The 25,563-nt window shown below is 45.8% G+C and overlaps 1 protein-coding gene across 1 annotated transcript in view; it reads left to right on the plus strand.

Moving 5' to 3' along the window:
• The window catches only part of OBSCN (obscurin, cytoskeletal calmodulin and titin-interacting RhoGEF), a 636,219-nt gene that overhangs the window by 230,333 nt on the left and 380,323 nt on the right, over nucleotides 1–25,563 (plus strand). The window contains exon 62 of the mRNA XM_073561015.1: nucleotides 22,836–23,108. Coding sequence (XP_073417116.1) covers nucleotides 22,836–23,108 — 273 coding nt within the window. The remainder of the gene's footprint in view (nucleotides 1–22,835; nucleotides 23,109–25,563) is intronic.

Raw genomic sequence — 25,563 nt, forward strand, 5'->3', positions numbered from 1 at the left:
TGGAGCCGATCACAGGTAACGTGAGACTGTCTGTGATCATCCTGGAGCCGATCACAGGTAACGTGAGACTGTGATCATCCTGGAGCCAATCATTGGTAACGTGAGACTGTCTGTGATCATCCTGGAGCCGATCACAGGTAACGTGAGACTTTCTGTGATCATCCTGCAGCCGATCATTGGTAACGTGAGACTGTCTGTGAACATCCTGCAGCCGATCACTGGTAACGTGAGACTGTGATCATCCTGGAGCCGATCATTGGTAACGTGAGACTGTCTGTGATCATCCTGAAGCCGATCATTGGTAACGTGAGACTGTCTGTGATCATCCTGGAGCCGATCACTGGTAACATGAGACTGTGATCATACTGGAGCCGATGATTGGCAACGTGAGACTGTCTGTGATCATCCTGGAGCCGATCACTGGTAACATGAGACTGTGATCATCCTGGAGCCGATCACTGGTAACGTGAGACTGTCTGTGATCATCCTGGAGCCGATCACTGGTAACATGAGACTGTGATCATACTGGAGCCGATGATTGGCAACGTGAGACTGTCTGTGATCATCCTGGAGCCGATCACTGGTAACATGAGACTGTGATCATTCTGGAGCCGATCACTGGTAACGTGAGACTGTCTGTGATCATCCTGGAGCCGATCACTGGTAACATGAGACTGTGATCATCCTGGAGCCGATGATTTGCAACGTGAGATTGTCCGTGATCATCCTGGAGCCGATCACTGGTAACGTGAGACTGTCTGTGATCATCCTGGAGCCGATCACTGGTAACGTGAGACTGTGATCATCCTGGAGCCGATCATTGGTAACGTGAGACTGTGATCATCCTGGAGCCGGTCATTGGTAACGTGAGACTGTGATCATCCTGGAGCTGGTCATTGTTAACGTGAGACTGTGATCATCCTGGAACCGATCACTGGTAACGTGAGACTGTCTGTGATCATCCTGGAGCCGGTCATTGGTAACATGAGTCTGTCTGTGATAATCTTAGAGCCGATCATTGGTAACGTGAGACATCTGTGATCATCCTGGAGCCGATCACTGGTAACGTGAGACTGTCTGTGATCATCCTGGAGCCGGTCATTGGTAACGTGAGAATGTGATCATCCTGGAGCCGGTCATTGGTAACGTGAGACTGTGATCATCCTGGAGCCGATCATCGGCTGAGCCTTTGCCATTCCGGCTATTCTTCCATCCATTACAATGGTAGTCTTCTGATTTCTTCCACGTCTCTCTGGTTTTGCTTTCCATTATAAAGCATTGGAGATCATTGTAGCTGATCGGCCGATCATTGTCTGCTCTTCTTTTTAATCAAAGTGTTCTTCCAAACACTGTGTCGCACAAACCATATTTCTCAGGCTTTCCAGGAGAAATGCATGTACACCATGTCCTGGCTTCTTATATAATGGCCATCGGATTCACACCTGTCTTCACAGAATGATTGACCTCACTGACTGAACCCCACACTGCTATTATTGTGATCACCCCCTGTCAATTCATTATTCTAGTACACAGACTCAGAAACCTGCAGATCATGAATGCGGAGGCTGGTGGTTCTCTTATCTACTGCACCAACTGGTAAATTGGGTGACGTGGTGATATAATTTATAACAAAAACAGCGATTAATCTGGTTAGTCATGTTGGACGGCTATTATTTTGAACACTACTGTATCTTGCTGTCTTTGATGGGCTAATTTTCTTGACCCTCAGGCTTTAAACACTTCTATGGGGTGAGCCTCACAGTCAGGATAAATCATCTCTGCTTCTTCCTGTGGCAATCCGCACCTTCTCTCTGTAAGGGTAGCTGTCTCATCCAGGACAGGTTATCTATTCCTTCTGGGGCAGACTAAACCCACTATAGTGCAGGCTAAAGCTTCTTACATGTTCCTCTATAGACCTTAATACTGCGGTGGCACACCAATTGTGTTACACCTTACTTATGAGCCTTTCTAGTCTGCAGACTGTTTCTACTGACCTTTATCCTTTTCTGGTTTCTGCCTGCCATCTTGTCTGCCTGCATCAGGACTCACTCTACAGTATGTACACCACCAGGGGGAAGGCAGTGTATGCTAATGCTACCTCCACAGTCACCATAAGTCAGCATTTTCCACAGCTGCTCAGTGTGTTACCTCTTTATGCTCTGTATTTTCAATTGTCTTTGAGTTGATATCTCAGACTCCGTGGCACAGCTTCAGCTCACTTCTCCTCCAGCTGCTGCCACCTGATGTTTGCTGGGTGACTGGACTAAGATGATGGCACTTATCAGTAGGTCACTTACTGTTATGAATGCCAATTGTCAGGACCGTCAGGCAATTGACTGACAATTGATGGACAAGGCCACTGCTCCTTTCACTACAATATTGTTATTGGGCACTTTTCTGTGAACATGTAGTGTATACACATCTGATTCCACCACATATATTTCAGAATGATCACTGCCAGTCCCTGCAATAACCAACTAAACTTGCCACCAATTGTTTATTACTGGCCGATTGGACATTACTGGTAACGTGGGCCTCTCGAAGCTTCAGGGCTCTGGTTTATAGGGTAAGAGGAACAAAGCTGTGGAGACACAGTGGGTCAGCGGGTGCTCTAGTTCGCTAGCCAAAACTGCATGGACCAGGGATCATCCTGCCGAATGCCTGCTCTCCTTTTCTCATGGGCATAACACTACTCAGATAACACAGGGTGAGGGTAAAACAGTGTGGGCAATACTTTATTGAACCACAAAACAGGAAGATAACACATAGAACAGTCCCAGCACAGTACCCCAAGATGGTGAAAATTACAGAGTCTCACCCTTTTGCTGACGCACTGACATTAAGAGCCGCTGTGACTTCAAAGCTTCCAGGGCCGACTACCTCCACCTGTGGCATGTACATAGAGGAGATAACAACAGGCTTAGTAAGCTGGCTTTCAATTAAGGTACAAGGCCAGGTGACCGATGGATCCAAATCCTGACTACCTTAAACGTATCCATGGGTTCAGTGATGGTCAATGGAGCAGATCTGTATTCTTTTAGCGGGAGCCGTGGTCCCCTAAGCTGGCATCCTATAGAGTGACAAATCTGTGTCCCTCGTCATGGAGCCATGATGTCTTCGCTGCTCTCCTGTAGTGTGTTCCTGGCTGTGGTTTTGTAAAAAATCTATGGTTCTTTGGATCTCTGGGCAAGGGCAAGTTAGGATAGGATATGGGTTTAACTAGATGGACTTAAAGTTGTTCTTCAACCTTAACAACTATGTTACTTGGTTGTCTGGATCTCTCGGCTGTGTGGATGTATATTGTTAGAGGCATATCCCACTTATATAACTCACAACTGTTGTCCTTCAAGCCAGAGGTCAAGAGCAAGATGTGATAAGGTTGATTGTAGAAACATTGAAAGGACATATAGTGGATACACATGGAAGCACAGGATGGCTAGAGACCGACCCGTTTCAACCGTGAAGTCTTAATCATGGTCTCATGATTAAGACCTCACGGTTGAAACGCGTCGGTCGCTAGCCTTCCTGGGCTTCCAAGTGTATCCACTATATGTCCTTTCAATGTTTCTACAATAAACGTGAAGTTTTATTCCTGTCCATACTGGAGAACCTCTTTCACATTGTTTGCTTCTGCACGCCAAGAGCCAGGGCGACTCCCTGCATGGACTTTATCTTCATCTGAAGAAGTAATATATGGTGAACTGACTCTCCTGTTCCCTGTCCTTCTATATAGATGTGATAATGTTCACTCACATTGTTTGACTATATAATCAATTTGCACCGTTTTTACTTCTCTGTTTTGAAAGTCACCAAGCCACAGGACCGACATAATGGTCATTCACCTTTTTAAGCAAACATCCATTGTTCAATGACCCTGCATCACTGTTTTGCAAAGATAGCAGACAGTATGTTGTAGGAGCTGATATAAGAAGCAAACATTAGCCATTCAAAATGATCAAAAATCAACATTTAAGACTCATATGACAGCAGTGTATTGTTCTTGAACAAGTGAAGAACAAACACATAAATTCAAAAGTCAACATATAGATAACAGTCTATTCCTTCTGGCTTACTGACGTCTGATAAAATGCTGTGTTGTCACAAAAGCTACTAAGTTTTATATATTTAATCCAGCAATTAGGCCATGCTTATAAAATTATGCAAGAGATGTTACAAAGTGGACAAGTCAATACAGTATATACAGTCACGTAAAAATAAAAGCAATAACAAAAGAAAATTACTAGACCTGATGTCCCAGGAATCGCAGATTTTGTGGACAGCAGTGCTCCTATTTAGGAAATGGTGCTATCCAACAGCGATCTGCATCTCCCAGCACTGAACAATGGTTGTAGGTCACATCCGGCTTTTAGCAGATATAAGCCGCTCCCCTTCTGACCTCAGATGGGGGCCGGAAATTGAAATGCAGCTCAGGTGTAAAAAAAAATTAGGCGATCCCTGATCTTCAGGATATCTGCCCCCCTAGAGGTCCCAGGCAGGAGATATTAATGCCATATTTCCTATCTATTTATATATTAATTCAGGGCTGATGCGCAGACCACACAGCGAAGCAAGTAAATGTGTTGTGCTCGTCCCTGTACCACAATACTGAAAATATGTCTCCCATCACTATAGAACCTACAGCGGTCACAAAAACCCCAATATTCATATCTGGTATCCGGCGCCATCAAAGCTGCTTGTAGTTCTTTTGAAAGCAGGAAGACTTATTTACTCAGGAGAAAAGTATCTCCCCAGAGCCTGTTTTCTCTGTGTACAGACTCCATGTCTGCTCTCCATTAGATAACCCACTTAAATTACAGTGCCTTGCAAAAGTATTCAGCCCCCTGGAACTTTTCCCACATATCATGCTTCAAACATAAGATACCAAATGTAAATTTTGGTGAAGAATCAACAACAAGTGGGACACAATTGTGAAGTTGAACGAAATTTATTGGTTATTTTAAATTTTTGTTGAAATTCAAAAACTGAAAAGTGGGGCGTGCAATATTATTCAGCCCCTTTACTTTCAGTGCAGCAAACTCACTCCAGAAGTTCATTGTGGATCTCTGAATGATCCAATGTTGTCCTAAATGACTAATGATGATAAATATAATCCATCTGTGTGTAAACAAGTCTCCGTATAAATGCACCTGCTCTGTGATAGTCTCAGGGTTCTGTTTGAAGCACAGAGAGCATCATGAAGAAAAAGGAACACAACAGGCAGGTCCGTGATACTGTTGTGGAGAAGTTTAAAGCCGGATTTGCATACAAAATGATTTCCAAAACTTTAAACATCCCAAGGAGCACTGTGCAAGCGATCATATTGAAATGGAAGGAGGATCATACCACTGCAAATCTACCAAGACCCGGCCGTCCCTCTAAACTTCATCTCAAACAAGGAGAAGACTGATCAGAGATGCAGCCAAGAGGCCTATGATCACTCTGGATGAACTGCAGAGATCTACAGCTGAGGTGGAACAGTCTGTCCATAGGACACCAATCAGTCGCACACTGCACAAATCTGGTGTCACGACTGCGGCCGCGGCCCAGCAGGTGCCTCCACGCCGATGGCGAGGGGCGCGAATCCCCCGGGGACGCAATATGGACCGTCTATACCACAGAGGGGGACCTGGGCCTACCCGAACTAGGGAAGGGCAGCGACCGGGATTCTGTGGCAGCTGAGCATGTGGACAAAGACACGTAGGACTTGATGACACCGCACAACTTCAGGTATAGATAAAGTAAAGTTTACTTAAAGTAAAGTCACAGTACATAGACAAAACCAGGACACATGAGGTCATCAGGATATCCGGACACACAAGGTCATCAGGACACACGAGGTCATCAGGACATCAGGACATACGAGGTCATCAGGATACACGAGGTCATCCAGACGCAGGCAGGACATCGGGGTCACCCACAGGACATCAGAGTCACCGGCAGACATCAGACGGGAGTCGTTTGGTTCCGGACATCCAACACGACCTACAGGCACCACTGCTGTCATCCAGGCTCCAGGCAGCAGTCATCAGGTTCCAGACTGCGGTCGTCAGGCTCCGGGCATCGGACCTAGGAAGGAACTCAAGCGTGATGGTGCTAACACCGCAGGATTGCTGGGCCTGCATGGAGCTAGCACCGCATGGTAGTCAGAGCACAGCATAGTAGATGCTCAGCAAGAACACCGGTTACAAGAGTCTCAGAGTCACTGGGTGCAGGGCTCCAAACACAGAGGGATTCCAGGAACACAACATAGCAGACCGTTCAGACATGGTCAGGTACAAGATAGGTATAGGATCAAGGATTCAAGCCTGGATACACCGCCTCCAGGCCAGGGCGAATTTAGACGGGGGTCAGGTACAGGATCAGGGATTCAGGCCCGGATATACCGCCTCCAGGGCAGGGCGAAGGAACAGGACAAAGCAGGAATCAAGGCAGGGAATTTGGTACCATAACCGAGACAGACGAGGTCCACAGACACGAGACACACATGGCAAAGTCCAGGAGCTTTGTGAGTAGCTGTGGCCCCGCTCATAGGGCAGGTAAGTTTATAAAGGAGCTGCCCCTCAGCAATTGGCTGGGGACAGCATTTCAAGTACACACACTAACCCTGATAAAAGCACGGAAGGTGTGGCTGCGCACGCCCTAAGCACACACAGAAACCATTGCAGCACAATCAGTGCAGGAACTGCAGTCTAGAGCACCTGGCATCGTCTGCAAGCCTAGACACACGTGGAAAGTCATGCACCAGCTGCAAATGGACCTCACAACCCGTGGACAGCTTCCACAGCGGCGACCAGGGACCGCACATGTGAATGGTCAAGCAGCAGAGCAAAGACCTAACACCACATGTGCAGCTATGCAGCAGAGCAGGGAACTGAGCAGGCTCCACACAGGTAAAAGCAAAGGGTTAAAGCAAAAAACATGCATTGTCACGCCGACAAGCAAATACAAACAGAACGGTGTGACATCTGGCCTTTATATAAGAGTGGCAAGAAGAAAGCCATTTCTCAAAGATATCCATAAAAAATGTCATGTAAAGTTTGCAACAAGCCACCTGGGAGACACCAAACATGTGGAAGAAGGTGCTCTGGTCAGATGAAACCAAAATCTAACTTGTTGGCAACAATATCAAACGATATGTTTGGCGTAAAGGCAACACAGCTCATCGCCCTCAACACACCATCCCCACTGTCAAACATGGTGGTGGCAGCATCATGGTTTGGGCCTGCTTTTCTTCAGCAGGAACAGGGAAGATGGTTAAAATTGATGGGAAGATGATGGAGCCAAATACAGGACCATTCTTGAAGAAAACCTGTTGGAGTCTGCAAAAGACCTGAGACTGGGACGGAGATTTGTCTTCCAACAAGACAATGATCCCAAACATAAACCAAAATCTACAATGGAATGGTTCACTAATAACCGTCTTCAGGTGTTAGAATGGCCAAGTCACAATCCAGACCTGAATCCAATCGAGAATCTGTGGAAAGAGCTGAAAACTGCTGTTCACAAACGATCTCCATCCAACCTCACTGAGCGCGAGCTGTTTGCCAAGGAAGAATGGGCGAGAATTTCAGTCTCTCGATGTACAAAACTGATAGAGACATACCCCAAGCGACTGCAGCTGTAATCGCAGCAAAAAGTGGCGCAACAAAGTATTAAGTTACAGGGGCCGAATAATATTGCACGCCCCACTTTTCAGTTTTTGAATTTCCACAAAAATTTAAAATAACCAATAAATTTCCTCCAACTTCGCAATTGTGTCCCACTTGTTGATTCTTCACCAAAAATTTACATTTGGTATCTTTATGTTTTGTGAGGTAGCGCTGTCATCTAAGTAGGGGATCACTCGCTAGGCAGCGAACAAAACACATCCGGCACTGGGTTTTCCATAAACCAAACCAGTCCATGCGGTTTATTTAGCAGCATAAACCCATAGAAGCAACATAACTTCATAACATCTGCATAGCGTCCATTATAGTGCTTCATTCTGGTTATCAATGTCCAATTCGCAGGCTCTCTAAGGCTAGTTTCACACTAGCGTTTTTTTGCGCTGCGTTAGGAGCGCACATGAAACGCATGTGAAAAGCGCATACAAACGCTTGTAAACGCTGCGTTTTTTGTAGCATTATTGTGCGCATAACGACAAAAAAATCGCAGCGTTTTTATGCGTTTGCATTTTTTATGCGCAATAAACTAGAGAAAAAATCCTTGGAAAATTCTTGCAACACACTCCACCAATGGGACAGCAGTGGGCGTGTCTTATGGAAATTCTTTATATAGACCCTGTTTACACCTGAATTCTTCACATTTGCTTGCATTTGACTTGAGAAACATGGATCTGCGCTGGAAGAGCTTTTACTTTGGACATGAGGACGGCTCAGGCTTATGCCGTTGCTTGCCATGAACAGAGGGAGAGAGAGAGGCAGCGAAGACGGCAGCAGCGGCGTATGTGGATACATCCCATTATGGAACTCCGAGAGAGCCGTGGAGCGTACCACACCCTCTACAGCGAGCTACAGGCAAACCCGGAGAAATTTACGGATTATATCTGGATGACCCAAGAAACCTTTCACTATTTGCTTGGTCGAGTAAAAGAAGTCATCCGGAGACAGGACACACAGCTCCGGCGTGTGATTACTCCTGAGCAACGGCTCCTGGTCACATTACGGTACGTAGTTTTCATAAACCAATGGCTGCTGATTTTTCTTGCTTGTGACATGTACTTTTCCAAATCTTGCAGAATTACAGTTCTGCCATGTCGTTAACTAACAAAAGCTGCGGTAATTTTTTCATGGCATGTATTGAACCAAAGGCTGCAGAATTTTTTTTTTCTTTTATTAACCATGTGTAAAAAATTTACGTATATACAAATATTATTGTTTTCTTTGTGTCCCAGATTCCTGGCTACTGGAGAGACCCTCTCCTCACTGCACTTCCAGTACCGGATTGGAATCTCCACGTTGTCTGGAATTGTAGCGGACACCTGCCGGGCTCTCTGGAACGTTCTTTGTCCCGAATTCATGCCCATGCCCAATGCAGCAAAGTGGTTGGAAATCGCCGAAAGATTCTGGACAGTCTGCAATTTCCCAAACTGTTTGGGAGCGGTGGATGGGAAACACATCAGGATTATCAAGCCCAAAAGAACAGGCTCTGAGTTCTATAACTACAAAAAGTACTTTTCTACTGTACTGATGGCCATTGCGGATGCAGACTAAGTTTATTGCAGTGGACAATGGGGCATTTGGCCGTGGGAATGACTCCCAGGCTTTTAAGACCTCGGACATGGGCAGGAGGTTGTATGGCAACAACTTCGATTTCCCCATGCCACGTCCTCTTCTCAACACCGAAGGTCCGCCACAGTCCTTTGTAATGGTTGGTGATGAAGCGTTCCAGATGTGCCAACACCTCCTCAAACCCTACTCCAGCCGGGACTTGGACCTACAAAAAAGAATTTTCAATTACAGGCTGACCAGGGCCAGGAGAACAGTAGAGTGTTCTTTTGGTATACTTGTATCGAGATGGCGCATTCTTGGCACAGCTATTAATCTGAAACTGGAAACTGTGGATGAGGTGGTCAAGGCCTGTGTTGTTCTACATAATTTTGTAATTTCTCGAGAGCACCCGAACTTTGATATTGATGATGTTGCTCCTAATCCTTTGCCAGAATTTACACAGCACCCTCTCAGGTCATCCGTTGAAGTTGGCCAAATGAGGGACCAATTTGCGGCATACTTCAACTCGGATGTAGGACGGGTGGAATGGCAAGAGCAAATGGTGTAAAAAAATTTTATTGCATGTTGTTGGTATGTTAATAAAAAAAACTGTTTTGATACCTGTACTGAGTGCATTCTCTGTTTTTACACTCCCAATACCATTAGCAAGTAGCCAGGTGTCTCAGTGAATTTATGATGCTGTGCTTTGTGCATCATGATTTCACTAATACTCCTGAGTAGTTAACTCTCTACATTCGTGTAATATTGCACAGACTGGATACAGCAAGGTTCCCCAACTCCAGTCCTCATGGGCCACCAACAGATCATGTTGTAATGAAATAAAAAGAGTATTCCATACAACATGATTGTCACGCCGTGCTCACCTGGGGGCGGGACCTCGGTCCCGACGTCATCTCTTCCGGAGCTGCGGTCACTCCGGGGGTCCCGTAGGGTGCGCACGCGCAGCTCTCGTCCCCGGGCCTCCTCCTACATGTCACGTTTGCGCTTGCGCGCTCCTGTCAGTGCTGTATAGGGCTCGGTCCTCTCTATGGTAATGGAGGACCTGACCCGGAACCTGTAGTGGTCATGTGCTTTCTGGCTAGTTCCTGACCCGGAACCAGTAGTAGTCATGTGCTATATCAGACGACCTCCCCCTAGGGGAGGTGCCTGATTATTGTTGTGCTTCCTGGCTTGGTCTGCCGTGTCCCTGCCTGGCTGTGCGCTGTACTCAGGTCCTCTGCCTTGCACTCTGTTGTGCCTCTTGGCACACGCTCTGAATCTGCACTCTGCTTTGTACTTGGTTGTGCCTCCTGGCACACGCTCTGACCCTGTGTTCTGTCTCGTACTCGGTTGTGCCTCCTGGCACATGCTCTGACACTGTACTCTGTCTCATACTCGGTTGTGCCTCCTGGCACACGCTCTTACCCTGTACTCTGTCTTATACTCAGTCGTGCCTCCTGGCACACACTCTGATTCCGTGCTCTGTCTTATACTCAGTTGTGCCTCCGGGCACACACTCTGATCCTGTACTCAGTCTCTTACTCTGTTACACCTCCTGGCACACCTGCTGCCTGACTCAGTGCTCTGACGTGCTCCTTGCACGCTTCCTGCTTCACTCACACCCGGACGAACGAAGTCTCTGTATACCACGTGTTCCCGTGTCCACACTTTACACGTTCCTGCAGACACTCTCACCCACTCGTGTCTCCTGTGAGCCGGCCGCCTGGTGCCAGCAGTCGTGGTGCCTCACCCCCTGGGGCTTGCCCCTGACACTCCCTGTATAGGGGGTGGTCTTCACTAGGTCAGCTCGCCCTGGGAGGGTTGGTGTCACGACCCAGAGGGTCCACTCCAGGAGTCGTCACAATGATCTGTTGGTGGCCCATGAGGACTGGAGTTGGGGAACCGTGCAATATTACAAGAATGTAGAGACTGCTGTGGAAAAGACAAGTCATGCAGATTTGTTGCGTTGACAACACATCTCTCCAAGGCTGACACAAGAAACACGTCAGTAATGGAGATATCTGGTGGCAAAAACGCTAAGAGTGCGGCACTGTGTGTGTACGGCGCAGTGTGTGTAGTCGGCGCAGTGTGTGTAGTCGGCGCAGTGTGTGTACGGCGCAGTGTGTGTAGTTGGCGATAGACACAGTAACCAATCCAGATTTTGTGAAAGCACAAGTGCACATTTATTTTGTAACAAAAAAATATATATATTTTATTAGGAATGACGTTTGGGGGAAGTTTTGGATACTTTGGGTGTGTGGAGAGACGAGGAACGACTGGAGGTTGAGGAAGGGGTTCTAGGAGAAGGGGCGATGAAAGTACTGGGGGAAGGGAGCTCTGGAATGGACAAGGAGGCATGTTGAGAGACATTAGGAGGAGAGGGTGGATGGACGAACAAAATTTATTTATTTTTTTTCTTCTTTGGCGCAGGAATATCCTGCCCGGACCGACTGGCAGCCTGTGAACGCCTTACTTTTGTTGACCGCCTGGTGACAGTGGACTGTGGCGTTGCCCTGTAAAAAAGGGAATGCGGATCCCCACTTTGCTGCTCTTTGGTGGCGGTGCTGCTGGAAGTGGCAGTGGCGGTGCTGCTGGAAGGGGAGAAGGCAGCAGGATTGTCACCTCACGATCAGCTTGGGCCACTTCTTGCCGAGATGGCGAATAGACCGATCCAGAAGAACACATGCTGAAATGAAAACAAAATAAACATTAGTACATTATAAAATTGTACAGGACACACAGACATTATGTTGAAGAATACTCACATTTTGGCTCCTGAAGCTTGTATCCACACTTGTAAAGGCTCTTCTGGGCTTTTGACTGCTCTCTGCAAGCTGTCTGTGGAGTAATTGTCTGACCCTGAAGACACCTTCTTTTATCTACACTCCTCCCAAACAATGTTGCTTGTTTAGGGGGAATTTTAGACAAGTGTCTAGACATTGTTTACTCAAAGCGCATGCGCGCACAAGGCACTGACGTGCGCGGTGCCAAGCGCTCATCAGCGATCACATAGAGTGTAATGCTATTTTTGGGCGCACACGTGCGCGAGATTTTTTTTTTTAAGTATGTAGGCGGAGCAAAAAATGCAACATGTAGCGTTCGGCACGTCTGGGCGCACACCTGTAAAATGTGCAGCGCACGCTAAGCGCTCATGAGCGCGTACAATCGCAAGACCCTGCGATCACCATGTTAAAGATAGGGCAACATTGCGCGTGCGCCCTATAGCGTACGATGCGCTGTGCGATCAAACGCTAGTGTGAAACCAGCCTTAGCCTCACAATTATCTCACCCACGTCAGGGCTCCTCATGTGGCTTCAGCATCCCGCACACGTGCATTCCCTCCAGGGAACTCTCCGGCACACATCGCCATTGCTCACAGTGTCCACACGTGCTGTCAGGCAGGAAGCCCCATCTCAGCAGGACCTTCCAGACTGGCCCAACCAGGTCCAAGCCTTCACCCCATGTGACCTACCCTGGCCACATTATATGGTCTATAGCCACGCCCACCGGGTCACATGACTATGACCTCATCACAGGTCCTTCACACACTTACATAGCCTTTTAATACAGGCGTTTTCAGACCCACCCTTGGGTGGGTATGTAGGTAGCCAGACCGGCCCATCTCTCTAATTACCTGGAGACTTCTCCCTTACACCTTGAAACAACACCTTAGCAATATCACTGCTGATCAATACGCATACCTAAGTCTCCATCTCAAGGCCACCCTGTTATGAGCTCATTTTCTCCTTCACCTTTGATGTCCGATGATCTCCCTCTGCTGGTGAAAGGAGGTAGTGAAATTGATTTGGATGGGAAAAACCTGTCATCTGAACAGGTGGAGTGTGATTGGACATCCAGAATCTCTGAGTGGATATAAGGCCGCCGACGCCCTGCTGGGTTGCTGGTGATCCTCTCTGCTCTGAGCTCTGGCCTCCAGTTTAGTCCTGTCTACTAAAGCTAAGTTTTTGCTCTGCTTTTGTTCCATGAGGTTTTGTCTGGTTTACTTAGTGTTTGTGTTCAGCCAGCCCTGGTTGGGACTGGCTGAACTCCATTTTTGTCTCTGATCAGTTGATCTCTTTGCTCTGTTTTCTGAATATACCTGAGTGCTGATATAGTGATTTTGAAGTCTAGTGACTTCAGGGCCTTTTCTATCAGACATGTTGGACATTATTTTTGGCAGGGTTTTTAAGTGATTCTTTCCTGTCCTATCTAGTTAGTGAGGGCCCCATCGTTTGCTCAGCCTGTCTTTCTGTCTGTGTTTGTGTTTTCCTCTGTTTTCACCGTCAATACATGTTGGGGGCTGTCTATTGCTTTGGGGTCTGCTCTGGGGCAGTTTAGATTTCCCCTTTCTTTCTTTAGGTTTATTTAGTTCTCCGGCTGTGAACGAGGTGTCTAGGATCACCGTAGGAACACCCCACGGCTACTGTTAGTTGTTGTGAATAGGATCAGGGGTCTGCAATCCGCTAGCTACCAACCTGTCTGGTTTTCTGGACTTAGCTTGTATTTCTGTTTTTTCCTCCTCCGGTGACTCATTCATAACAGAATCACCAGTCATACCGCAGATTCTAGGGTACTCAATAGCAGGAAAGAATTTTAAAAAAAAAGTGTCAGAATTTTTTTTTTTATTTATGTATAATTTTTCCTCTTTTTCTCTGGGGCCGTAGGAGGAATTTTCTTAATGGAGATCAAGCAATTGTCTGATCGTGTGGAGCAGCTGGCTGCTGAAGTGCTGGGAATTTCCGCCTATCTTGCTCATTCACTTGCTGCTGAACCAAAGATTCCTACTCCTGATGTGTTTTTTGGGGATCGGTCTAAATTTTTGAATTTTAAGAATAATTATAAATTATTTCTTGCCTTGAAGCCTAACTCATCGGGGAGCTCTGCGCAGCAGGTTAAAATTGTCATGTCCTTGCTGCGCGGCGATCCCCAGGATTGGGCGTTTTCTTTGACACCTGATGATCCTATTCTAACTAATGTGGACGCATTTTTTCAAGCCTTGGGGTTGTTGTATGATGAACCTAATGCTATTGATCAAGCTGAGAAAGCCCTGTTGGCATTGAGCCAGGGTCAGGATTCTGCAGAGTTATACTGTCAAAACTTCCGAAAGTGGGCGGTCCTTACTACCTGGAATGATGGTGCCTTGGCAGCTCTCTTTCGGAAGGGTTTGTCAGAAACCGTAAAAGATACTATGGTGGGATTTCCTGTTCCCTCTGGTCTTGACGATTCTATGTCATTAGCCATTCAGGTTGATCAGCGTTTATGTGAACGTAAAAGTACATGAGAAATGTTGCCACCTGTTGAACAAATGTCTGAACCTATGCAATGTGATAGCGTTTTGTCTAGGGCGCAACGTCAGGAGTTCAGAAGGCGTAATAAGCTGTGTTTTTTCTGTGGAGATGCCTCTCATATGATTTCTGTCTGCCCTAAACGAGAGAAACCTTTTGCACACACATTTGCTGTGGGTGGTGTTCAACCTAAGTTTCTTCTGGCAATTACTCTGATCTGCTCCCTGTCCACATTTTCCGCTAAGGCTTTTGTGGATTCGGGAGCGGCTCTGAACCTGATGGACTTGGATTTTGCTAAACATTGTGGGTTTCCTATGACACCTCTGCGGACGCCTATCCCTTTGAGGGGTATTGATGCTACTCCTTTGGCGAAGAATAAACCTCAGTTTTGGACCCAGGTGGTAATGCGGGTCGCCCCAGACCATCAAGAAAATTGCAGATTTTTGGTGTTGCATAATTTGCATGATACCATTGTTCTGGGATTTCCCTGGTTGCAAATCCATAATCCAGTTTTGGATTGGAAATCTGTGTCTGTGGGGTTGTCGGTGTGCTCTTGGTGACGCTCCTGTTTTCTCCACCTCTCCCCAGTCGCATGATGTTCCTGACTATTTGGCTGATTTTTATGATTTATTTAGTGAGAATAAGTCTGTGTCTTTGCCTCCTCATAGGAGTTATGACTGTGCGATTGAGTTGAGCCCTGGGTGTAAATTTCCCAAGGGTCGACTTTTCAATTTATCTGTACCCGAGCACGAGGCTATGCGATCTTATAGGAGGCGTTGGAGAAGGGTCATATTAGACCATCCTCTTCACCCTCGGGTGCTGGGTTTTTTTTTTCGTGGCCAAGAAAGATGGTTCATTAAGGCCTTGTATTGACTATCGTTCCCTCAACAAAATTACTGTTAAATATCAGTATCCGCTACCCCTGATTTCTGATCTATTCTCCAGAGTTAAAGGTGCTTGCTGGTTTACCAAGCTTGACCTCAGGGGGGCGTATAATCTTATTCGCATTAAGCATGGGGATGAATGGAAGACGGCGTTTAATACTCCGGAGGGACATTTTGAGTACCTGGTGATGCCTTTTGGGCTCACTAATGCCCCTTCTGTCTTCCAGTGCTTCATGAATGATATTTTCCGGGACTTTGTGGATAAATTTTTGATCCTCTATTTGGATGATATTTTGATCTTTTCCAGGGATTGGGATTCTCATGTGGAACATATTCGGACTGTGTTCCGGATTTTGAGGGAGAATTCCCTGTATGTTAAGGGATCGAAATGCCTTTTTGGTGTACAGAGGATTTCGTTTTTGGGATTTATTTTGTCTCCGTTAACTATTGAAATGGACCCGGCCAAGGTACAGGCCATTTATGATTGGGTTCAGCCCACTTCTTTGAAGGCCCTCCAGAAGTTTTTGGGTTTTGCTAATTTTTATTGTAAATTTACAGCTAATTTTTCTGGTATTGCCAAACCATTAACTGATTAGACTAAGAAGGGTGCTGATGTGCTGAATTGGTCTCCAGAGGCTGTTTCTTCCTTTCAGGAGCTGAAGCGAAGGTTCACTTCTGCTCCGGTTTTGCGGCAACCTGATGTCTCACTCCTGTTTCAGGTAGAATCATAGAATCATAGAATCGTAGAGTTGGAAGGGACCTCCTGGGCCATCTGGTCCAACCCCCTGCTCAAAGCAGGATTCGCTAAATCATCCCAGTCAGATGTCTGTCCAGCCTCTGTTTGAAGACTTCCATTGAAGGAGAACTCACCACTTCTTGTGGCAGCCTGTTCCACTCATTGATCACTCTAACTGTCAAAAAGTTTTTTCTAATATCTAATCTGTCTCCTCCCATTCAGTTTCATCCCATTGCTTCTAGTCTTTCCTTGTGCAAATGAGAATAAAGTTGATCCTTCTACAATGTGACAGCCCTTTAGATATTTGTAGACAGCTATTAAGTCTCCTCTCAGTCTTCTCTTTTGCAAACTAAACATTCCCAAATCCTGCAACCTTTCCTCATAAGACAGGGTTTGCAGACCGGTCACCATTCTGGTCGCTCTTTTCTGATCTTGCTCCAGTTTGTTGATGTCTTTTTTAAAATGTGGTGCCCAAAACTGGACACAATATTCCAGATGAGGTCTGACCAAAGAGGAGTAGAGGGAAATAATGACTTCACGTGATCTAGACTGTATGCTTCTGTTAATACATCCTAGAATTGCATTTGCCTTTTTTGCTGCTGCATCACACTGTTGACTCATATTCAGTCTGTGATCTATTAGTATACCCAAGTCTTTTTCACATGTGCTGTCATGGACGCTTCTGAGATTGGTGCAGGAACTGTTTTGTCCCAAAAAGATCCGGTAACATCTAAAATGAATCCCTGTGCTTTCTTTTCCCGAAAGTTCTCCCCATCCGAACGCAACTATGATGTGGGGAATCGGGAACTGTTAGCCATGAAATGGGCATTTGAGGAGAGGAGACATTGGTTGGAGGGAGCTAAACATCAAGTCATGGTCCTTACTGACCACAAAAATTTGATTTACCTTGAGTCGGCCAAACGCTTGAATCCTAGACATGCTAGGTGGGCCTTGTTTTTCACACGTTTTGATTTTGTGATCTCTTTTCTTCCGGGCACTAAGAATGTCAAGGCAGACGCCCTGTCTAGGAGTTTCTTTGCTGATTCTCCTATTGTGACCAAGCCTGCTACCATCTTAGGTGAGGGGTTAGTTCTTTCTGCCATCTCGCCCGATTTGAGACGTGCTCTGGAAGAGTTTCTGGAGGACAAACCTGAGCGTTGTCCCATTGGAAAATTGTATGTTCCTGACCAGTGGAGGAAGAGAGTAATGTCTGAAGTTCATTGCTCCGCATTGGCTGGTCATCCAGGTATTTTTGGTACTAGAGAGTTGGTGAGTCGGTCTTTTTGGTGGCCTGCCTTGTCTCGTGATGTCAGGAATTTTGTGCAGTCCTGTGGGACTTGCTCCCGGTCTAAACCTTGTTCTCGCTCTAGTGGGTTGTTGATGCCTTTGCCGGTGCCCAGGAGGCCATGGACCCATATTTCAATGGATTTTATTTCTGATATGCCTGTCTCTCAGAGAATGACTGTTATTTGGGTGATTTGTGATAGATTCTCTAAGATGGCCCATCTTGTACCACTCCCTAAGTTGCCATCTTCCTCAGAGTTGGTGCCCTTGTTTTTGCAACAGGTGGTTCGCTTGCATGGGATTCCTGAGAACATTGTGTCTGACAGAGGAGTTCAGTTTGTTTCTAGATTTTGGAGGACTTTTTGTTCCAAGCTGGGAATTCAGTTGTCCTCCTCTGCGTTTCACCCTCAGACCAATGAGCAGACGGAGAGAGCAAACCAGACTTTGGAGTCTTATTTGAGATGTTTTATCTCTGCTGATCAGGATGATTGGGTCTCATTTTTGCCTGTGGCCGAATTTGCTTTAAATAATAGAGCTAGTTCTGCCACTTTGATGTCACCTTTTTTTTGTAACTTTTGGTTTCATCCTCGATTCTCTTCAGGGCAGGTGGAGTCTTCTGCCTGCCCAGGTGTTGACACTGTGGTGGAGAGAATGCACCAGATCTGGGACCAAGTGGTGGATATGTTGTCTCTCTCCCAGGAAAAGGCCCAGCGGTTTTCCAACCGGCATAGGACCATTGGTCCCCGGTTTTAGGTGGGTGATATGGTTTGGTTGTCATCAAAGAATATATCTATGAAAGTGGCTTCTCCAAAGTTTAAACCTAGATTTATTGGACCTTACAAGATTTTGGAGATTCTTAATCCGGTCTCTTTTCGATTGGCTCTTCCTGTTACATTCAAGATCCATAGCGTGTTTCATAAGTCTCTGTTAAAGAGGTTTGTTGAGCCAGTAGTTCCTGTGGTGGCACCTCCTGACCCTGTATTGGTTGAAGGTAAAGTGGAATATGAGGTTGAGAAGATACTGGATTCTCGTCTGGCTGGACGGAGACTCCAGTATTTGGTTAAGTGGAAGGGTTATGGCCAGGAGGATAATTCTTGGGTTTCTGCATCCGATATTCATGCCGAAAGATTGGTTCGTGCTTTTCATCGGGCCCATCCTGATCGCCCTGGTGGCGTGGATGAGGGTTCGGTGACCCCTCCTCAAGGGGGAGGTACTGTTATGAGCTCATTTTCTCCTTCACCTTTGATGTCCGATGAACTCCCTCTGCTGGTGAAAGGAGGTAGTGAAATTGATTTGGATGGGAAAAACCTGTCATCTGAACAAGTGGAGTGTGATTGGACATCCGGAATCTCTGAGTGGATATAAGGCCGCCGACGCCCTGCTGGGTTGCTGGTGATCCACTCTGCTCTGAGCTCTGGCCTCCAGTTTAGTCCGGTCTACTAAAGCTAAGTTTTTGCTCTGCTTTTGTTCCATGAGATTTTGTCTGGTTTACTTAGTGTTTGTGTTCAGCCTGCCCTGGTTGGGACTGGCTGAACTCCATTTTTGTCTCTGATCAGTTGATCTCTTTGCTCTGTTTTCTGAATATACCTGAGTGCTGATATAGTGATTTTGAAGTCTAGTTACTTCAGGGCCTTTTCTATCAGATGTGTTGGACATTATTTTTGGCCGGGTTTTTGCGTGATTGCAGACAGTTGCTTTTCTTTCCTGTCCTATCTAGTTAGTGAGGGCCTCATCGTTTGCTCAGCCTGTCTTTCTGTCTGTGTTTGTGTTTTCCTCTGTTTTCACCGTCAATACATGTTGGGGGCTATCTATTGCTTTGGGGTCTGTTCTGGGGCAGTTTAGATTTCCCCTTTCTTTCTTTATGTTTATTTAGTTCTCCGGCTGTGAACGAGGGGTCTAGGGCACCGTAGGAACACCCCACGGCTACTGTTAGTTGTTGTGAATAGGATCAGGGGTCTGCAATCCGCTAGCTACCAACCTGTCTGGTTTTCTGGACTTAGCTTGTATTTCTGTTTTTTCCTCCTCCGGTGACTCATTCATAACACCACCCACCTTGAGATACATAACCATCCTTCAGGATTCTGCCACTCATCCGTTCTCTTGGGACATCCACACAGCGCCCCCTAGTGGACACATTGGTTACTACACCACAGTTTGAAGCATCATATGTGGGAAAAGGACGAAAAGTTCCAGGTGGCTGAATACTGTCGGAAGGCACTGTACCTGTTCACCGCAGGAGGGTCATAGAGCAACAGGGTTCAGAGTTCTTCTTTTCATTTACAAATGATAATGAAGCCGGGCGTCTAAGCTCAATTTGAGGGTGACCCGTGCCTCATCAAGAGATGGTTTGACGGATTAGTCCTATTCTTGCATGACATTTATGACACTGACCCTCCATCATATAGACAAGCACCAATATGCCAGGACATTCTTAAAGGGATTCTCCATGAGATTACAGGCAGGGAATGGAAATCTCAGCAAACATTCACCGTGGGCCTTCACTGGATGAAGAACCACAAAAATATGGAAATAGCAATGAACAGAGGACTTTAAAGTGTTGTCCTGATCAGCTGGTGTTCAGGGTTTTATCACTGCCGTTATCTAATGGTCCCATGATTGCACAGTGTTTTACCCTCCGATGCAGTCACCATAGGTCCGCAATGCATTATAATGTACGGTATATTACGCTCCGGTGCAGTCACCATAGGTCAGCAATGCATTATTATGTACGGTGTATTACGCTCCAGTGCAGTCACCATATGTCAGCAATGCAATATAATGTACGGTGTATTACGCTCCGGTGCAGTCACCATAGGTCAGCAATGCATTATACTGTACGGTCTATTACGCTCCAGTGCAGTCACCATATGTCAGCAATGCAATATAATGTACGGTGTATTACGCTCCGGTGCAGTCACCATAGGTCAGCAATGCATTATACTGTACGGTCTATTACGCTCCGGTGCAGTCACCATAGGTCAGCAATGCATTATAATGTACGGTCTATTACGCTCCGGTGCAGTCACCATATGTCAGCAATGCAATATAATGTATGGTCTATTACGCTCCGGTGCAGTCACCATAGGTCAGCAATGCAATATAATGGACGGTGTATTACGCTCCGGTGCAGTCACCATAGGTCAGCAATGCATGATACTGTACGGTCTATTACGCTCCAGTGCAGTCACCATATGTCAGCAATGCAATATAATGTACGGTGTATTACGCTCCGGTGCAGTCACCATATGTCAGCAATGCATGATACTGTACGGTCTATTACGCTCCGGTGCAGTCACCATATGTCAGCAATGCAATATAATGTACGGTGTATTACGCTCCGGTGCAGTCACCATATGTCAGCAATGCATGATAATGTACGGTCTATTACGCTCCGGTGCAGTCACCATAGGTCAGCAATGCATTATAATGTACGGTCTATTACTCTCCGATGCAGTCACCATAGGTCAGCAATGCAATATAATGTACGGTGTATTACGCTCCGATGCAGTCACCATAGGTCAGCAATGCATTATAGTGTACGGTGTATTACGCTCCGATGCAGTCACCATAGGTCAGCAATGCATTATAATGTACGGTGTATTACGCTCCGGTGCAGTCACCATAGGTCAGCAGTGCATTATTATGTACTGTGTATTACGCTCTGGTGCAGTCACCATAGGTCAGCAATGCATTATAATATACGGTGTATTACGCTCCGGTGCAGTCACCATAGGTCAGCAATGCATTATAATGTACGGTCTATTACTCTCCGATGCAGTCACCATAGGTCAGCAATGCAATATAATGTACGGTGTATTACGCTCCGATGCAGTCACCATAGGTCAGCAATGCATTATAGTGTACGGTGTATTACGCTCCGATGCAGTCACCATAGGTCAGCAATGCATTATTATGTACTGTGTATTACGCTCCGGTGCAGTCACCATAGGTCAGCAGTGCATTATTATGTACTGTGTATTACGCTCCGGTGCAGTCACCATAGGTCAGCAATGCATTATAGTGTACGTAGTATTACCCTCTGATGCAGTCACCATAGGTCAGCAATGCAATATAATGTGCAGTGTATTACGCTCCGATGCAGTCACCATAGGTCAGCAATGCATTATAATATACGGTGTATTACGCTCCGATGCAGTCACCATAGGTCAGCAATGCATTTTAATGTATGGTGTATTACGCTCTGGTGCAGTCACCATAGGTCAGCAATCCATTATAATGTACGGTCTATTACGCTCCGGTGCAGTCACCATAGGTCAGCAGTGCATTATAATGTACGGTGTGTTACGCTCCGATGCAGTCACCATAGGTCAGCAATGCATTATAATGTACGGTTTATTACGCTCCGGTGCAGTCACCCTCTGTCAGTGAAGCAATATAATGTACGGTGTATTACGCTCCGGTGCAGTCACCATAGGTCAGCAATGCATTATAATGTACGTTGTATTACGCTCCGGTGCAGTCCCCATAGGTCAGCAATGCATTATAATGTACGATGTATTACGCTCCGATGCAGTCACCATAGGTTAGTAATGCATTATAATGTACCGTGTATTACGCTCCGATGCAGTTACCATAGGTTAGTAATGCATTATAATGTACGGTGTATTACGCTCCGATGCAGTCACCATAGGTCAGCAATGCATTATAATGTACGGATTATTATTACTCTCCGGTGCAGTCACCATCTGTCAGTGAAGCATTATAATGTATGGTGTATTACGCTCCGGGGGAAGTCACCATAGATCAGCAATGCATTATAATGTATGGTGTATTACGCTCCGGTGCAGTCACCATAGGTCAGCAATGCATTATAATGTACGGTGTATTACCCTCTGGTGCAGTCACCATAGGTCAGCAATGCATTATAATGTACGGTGTATTACGCTCCGGTGCTGTCACCATAGGTCAGCAATGCATTATAATGTACGGTGTATTACGCTCTGGTGCAGTCACCATAGGTCAGCAATGCATTATAATGTACGGTGTATTACGCTCCGGTGCAGTCACCATAGGTCAGCAATGCATTATAATGTACGGTGTATTACGCTCTGGTGCAGTCACCATAGGTCAGCAATGCATTATAATGTACGGTGTATTACGCTCCGGTGCAGTCACCATAGGTCAGCAATGCATTATAATGTACGGTGTATTACGCTCTGGTGCAGTCACCATAGGTCAGCAATGCATTATAATGTACGGTCTATTACGCTCTGGTGCAGTCACCATAGGTCAGCAATGCATTATAATGTACGGTTTATTACGCTCCGGTGCAGTCACCATAGGTCAGCAATGCATTATAATGTACGGTGTATTACGCTCCAGTGCAGTCACCCTCTGTCAGTGAAGCATTATAATGTACGGTGTATTACGCCCCGGTTGGTTCAGCTGATGAGTCGATGTTTCTGTTTTCCTCTAGAGAAGAATAAGATTTTGCAGGGTCTGGAGAACGTGGAGGCTCTGGAGGGTGGAGAAGCTCTCTTTGAGTGCTACCTGGCAAAGCCGGAGTGCTACAGTTACAACTGGCTGGTGGATGACGATCCGGCCAAGACCTCCGACAACGTGGAGATGGTTTACTTTGAGAATGGCCGCAGACATCTGCTTCTGCTGAAGAACCTGAGGGCGGAGGACAGCTGCAGGGTGACATTCATGGCTGGGGACGCCGTGTCCTCAGCTTTCCTGAGTGTGCGAGGTGAGGAGAGTGAGAAATGTCTGTCCATGGACGTTCATCGTCAGTGGTGTGGTATAGTAGAGGGTGAAGGGGGCCATGGTGGGATTCTGAATCTATGGTGTAATAATGGTTGCCCTGAAAACGCATTTATTCAGACTGGCCTATCGCCTCAACACATTAACCTAATCTATCCCTGTGTGGCACAGCCAAAAGTTTTACCATAACCAGGTTCCCCGCATCATGTTCCCACATGCTTTATGCATCCATTAGCCCTCTGTGTCTGTACTGTTACACACTTTATGGCTGGTCCATACAATCAGGGCAGCTGTTACCACCCACCTTTCGAGTCTCCCTCTTTCCTCATAGACTGTAAACTTGCGAGCAGGGCCCTCACTCCTCTTGGTATCTGTTATGATCTATGTGATTATTGTTATGCTGTGATGTCTATTGTCTGTACAAGTCCCTTCCGAAATGTAAAGTGCTGCGGAATATGTCGGCGCTATAGAAATAACATTATTATTATTATAATGGTTGTGGATGGTGACGCTGAAGAATAAACTACTCAGGTCCTCATCCCCATTCTGTCTTCTCAACGGCTCTTTTGAGGGCAATCTTTCACTCAGATATGTTTGACATGTGGATGCATCCGTCCCTCAGATCTGACACCTAGACTATGCCGACCCTCAGATCTGACACCTGGACTATGCCGACCCTCAGATCCAATTTGTGGACTCTGCCTCAGATCTGATTTATGCCACACCCCAGACCTGACCTGCCAAGAATCAAACCTGACCTGTGCCACCCCCAGACCCGACCTATGCCACAAATCAAATCCAACCGGTGTCATGAATGAGACTTGACCATATATATAGATATATAGGTGTATGTATATATATAGATAGATAGATACACCCCCCCCCCAGGTACAGTTACTGCCAGCTGCAGAATAACCAAATAACCACTAGCTGCCACCACCAGTTGTTTGTACAAGTCGATTGGACATGCATTGCAGCTAGCGTATGACTTCAGGGGTGTGGTTTACAGAACAAGAGGAACAAAGCTATTAAATTTAATATATTTAACAAGAAAGATAGGCAGTGTTCATAAAAATATACAAAGATGATACAAAATACGCTACAATATATACAATTCCATAAAATAAAAAGGAATAACAAAAGAATACTACTAAACCTGTGTCATGAAAGTGGCTCCGGGCTTAGTGGAGGGAGGTACTCCTTAGGAAAATAAACAGAACCACAGCAAGCTGTACTGTCTGGGACAGCAAAATACAAAAACCCAAATTCGGCTTTGTATTAGATCCAGGTTACATCCACACACCTCCCCTTGATGAGCCCATGTGGGTGCTGGTTGTGGGATTGCTAGGTCTTTTAGACTTTTATGAAATCCCCAACTTATAGGATGTCTTTGCCCTTAGAGGTCCCAGGCGGTTGATATTGTCGTCATGTTTTCTATTGCGATTTTACTGTCGAGATGAAACATGGCCTGGATAGCATCATCCATCGCGCTGTTATTAAGTTGTAGGGATTCTAATGACCTTCCGTATATATGAGTGAATGTGTTCTGTTTGTCCCTTCACTACAACTCCAAAATATATCTGCTACAAATATCAGATAAGTGCAAATCCCAATATTTACCACTGACCCCTGCTCCAAATGGTCTGAGAAAAATCATTTGAAGAGAGGAAGCCCCTGCACTTCCTATAAAAATAATTACGAAAAAATTAAAAAGTTGTCCAAAAAACAGGTCAAAAAGCGATAATAAAATTGTGAAGCATTGTGAACAGTATTAATAAAATGACGGCTAGAAAGTAAAGAACAAAATAAACCTCCCTCAATAGAGAATACATATAAATTAATGTAAAGTGACAGTGAATTAAATAAAAATTATATTATTCAGTACTGTGCCTGCCATTGTGCTCCATGCCTGAGTATAGCATTCTAACTAATATTTTTTTACTAGCTAAATGTGAAACCGCCTGCTGTATCCCACCTTGTCACTTAGTGCTGTGGTGATATGAAAATGTCTGCAGACTTATGGCACATTCATTAAAATTATAATTTTTCAGTTGCAAAAAGTGAGACAGCCCGCCGTATCACAATCGGTCATTTTGTTGGCTTGAAATTAAGCATTAGTGGCTTGATCCAGAGGCCACAAAAAAGTCTTCTGTTCCTAGTGTCATACAGTAGGGGACATCTGACTTTCAAGTTGTTTGTAGCATAACTTCTTTGACATACAGGCCTCATCCACATTCAAACAATTCTTCTATGAGTAACATGATACAGCACACCATATTTCACCTTGGGATTTACTGTCGCAGAAATTCAGCTGTTTGCAGAGCTGGTGCAGAATTTAAAATGTAATTTTTGTTACTAATACTGTGCTCCTACCACACTATCTGAGCAACATGACTGGGAAAAAGTGAGGCCGTGGTGAAATGAATTAGGATTGGTGATCA

This window comes from Dendrobates tinctorius, unplaced genomic scaffold (assembly GCF_039654945.1).
Source record: "Dendrobates tinctorius isolate UK_male_01 unplaced genomic scaffold, ASM3965494v1 ptg000311l, whole genome shotgun sequence".
NCBI lineage: Eukaryota > Metazoa > Chordata > Amphibia > Anura > Dendrobatidae > Dendrobates > Dendrobates tinctorius.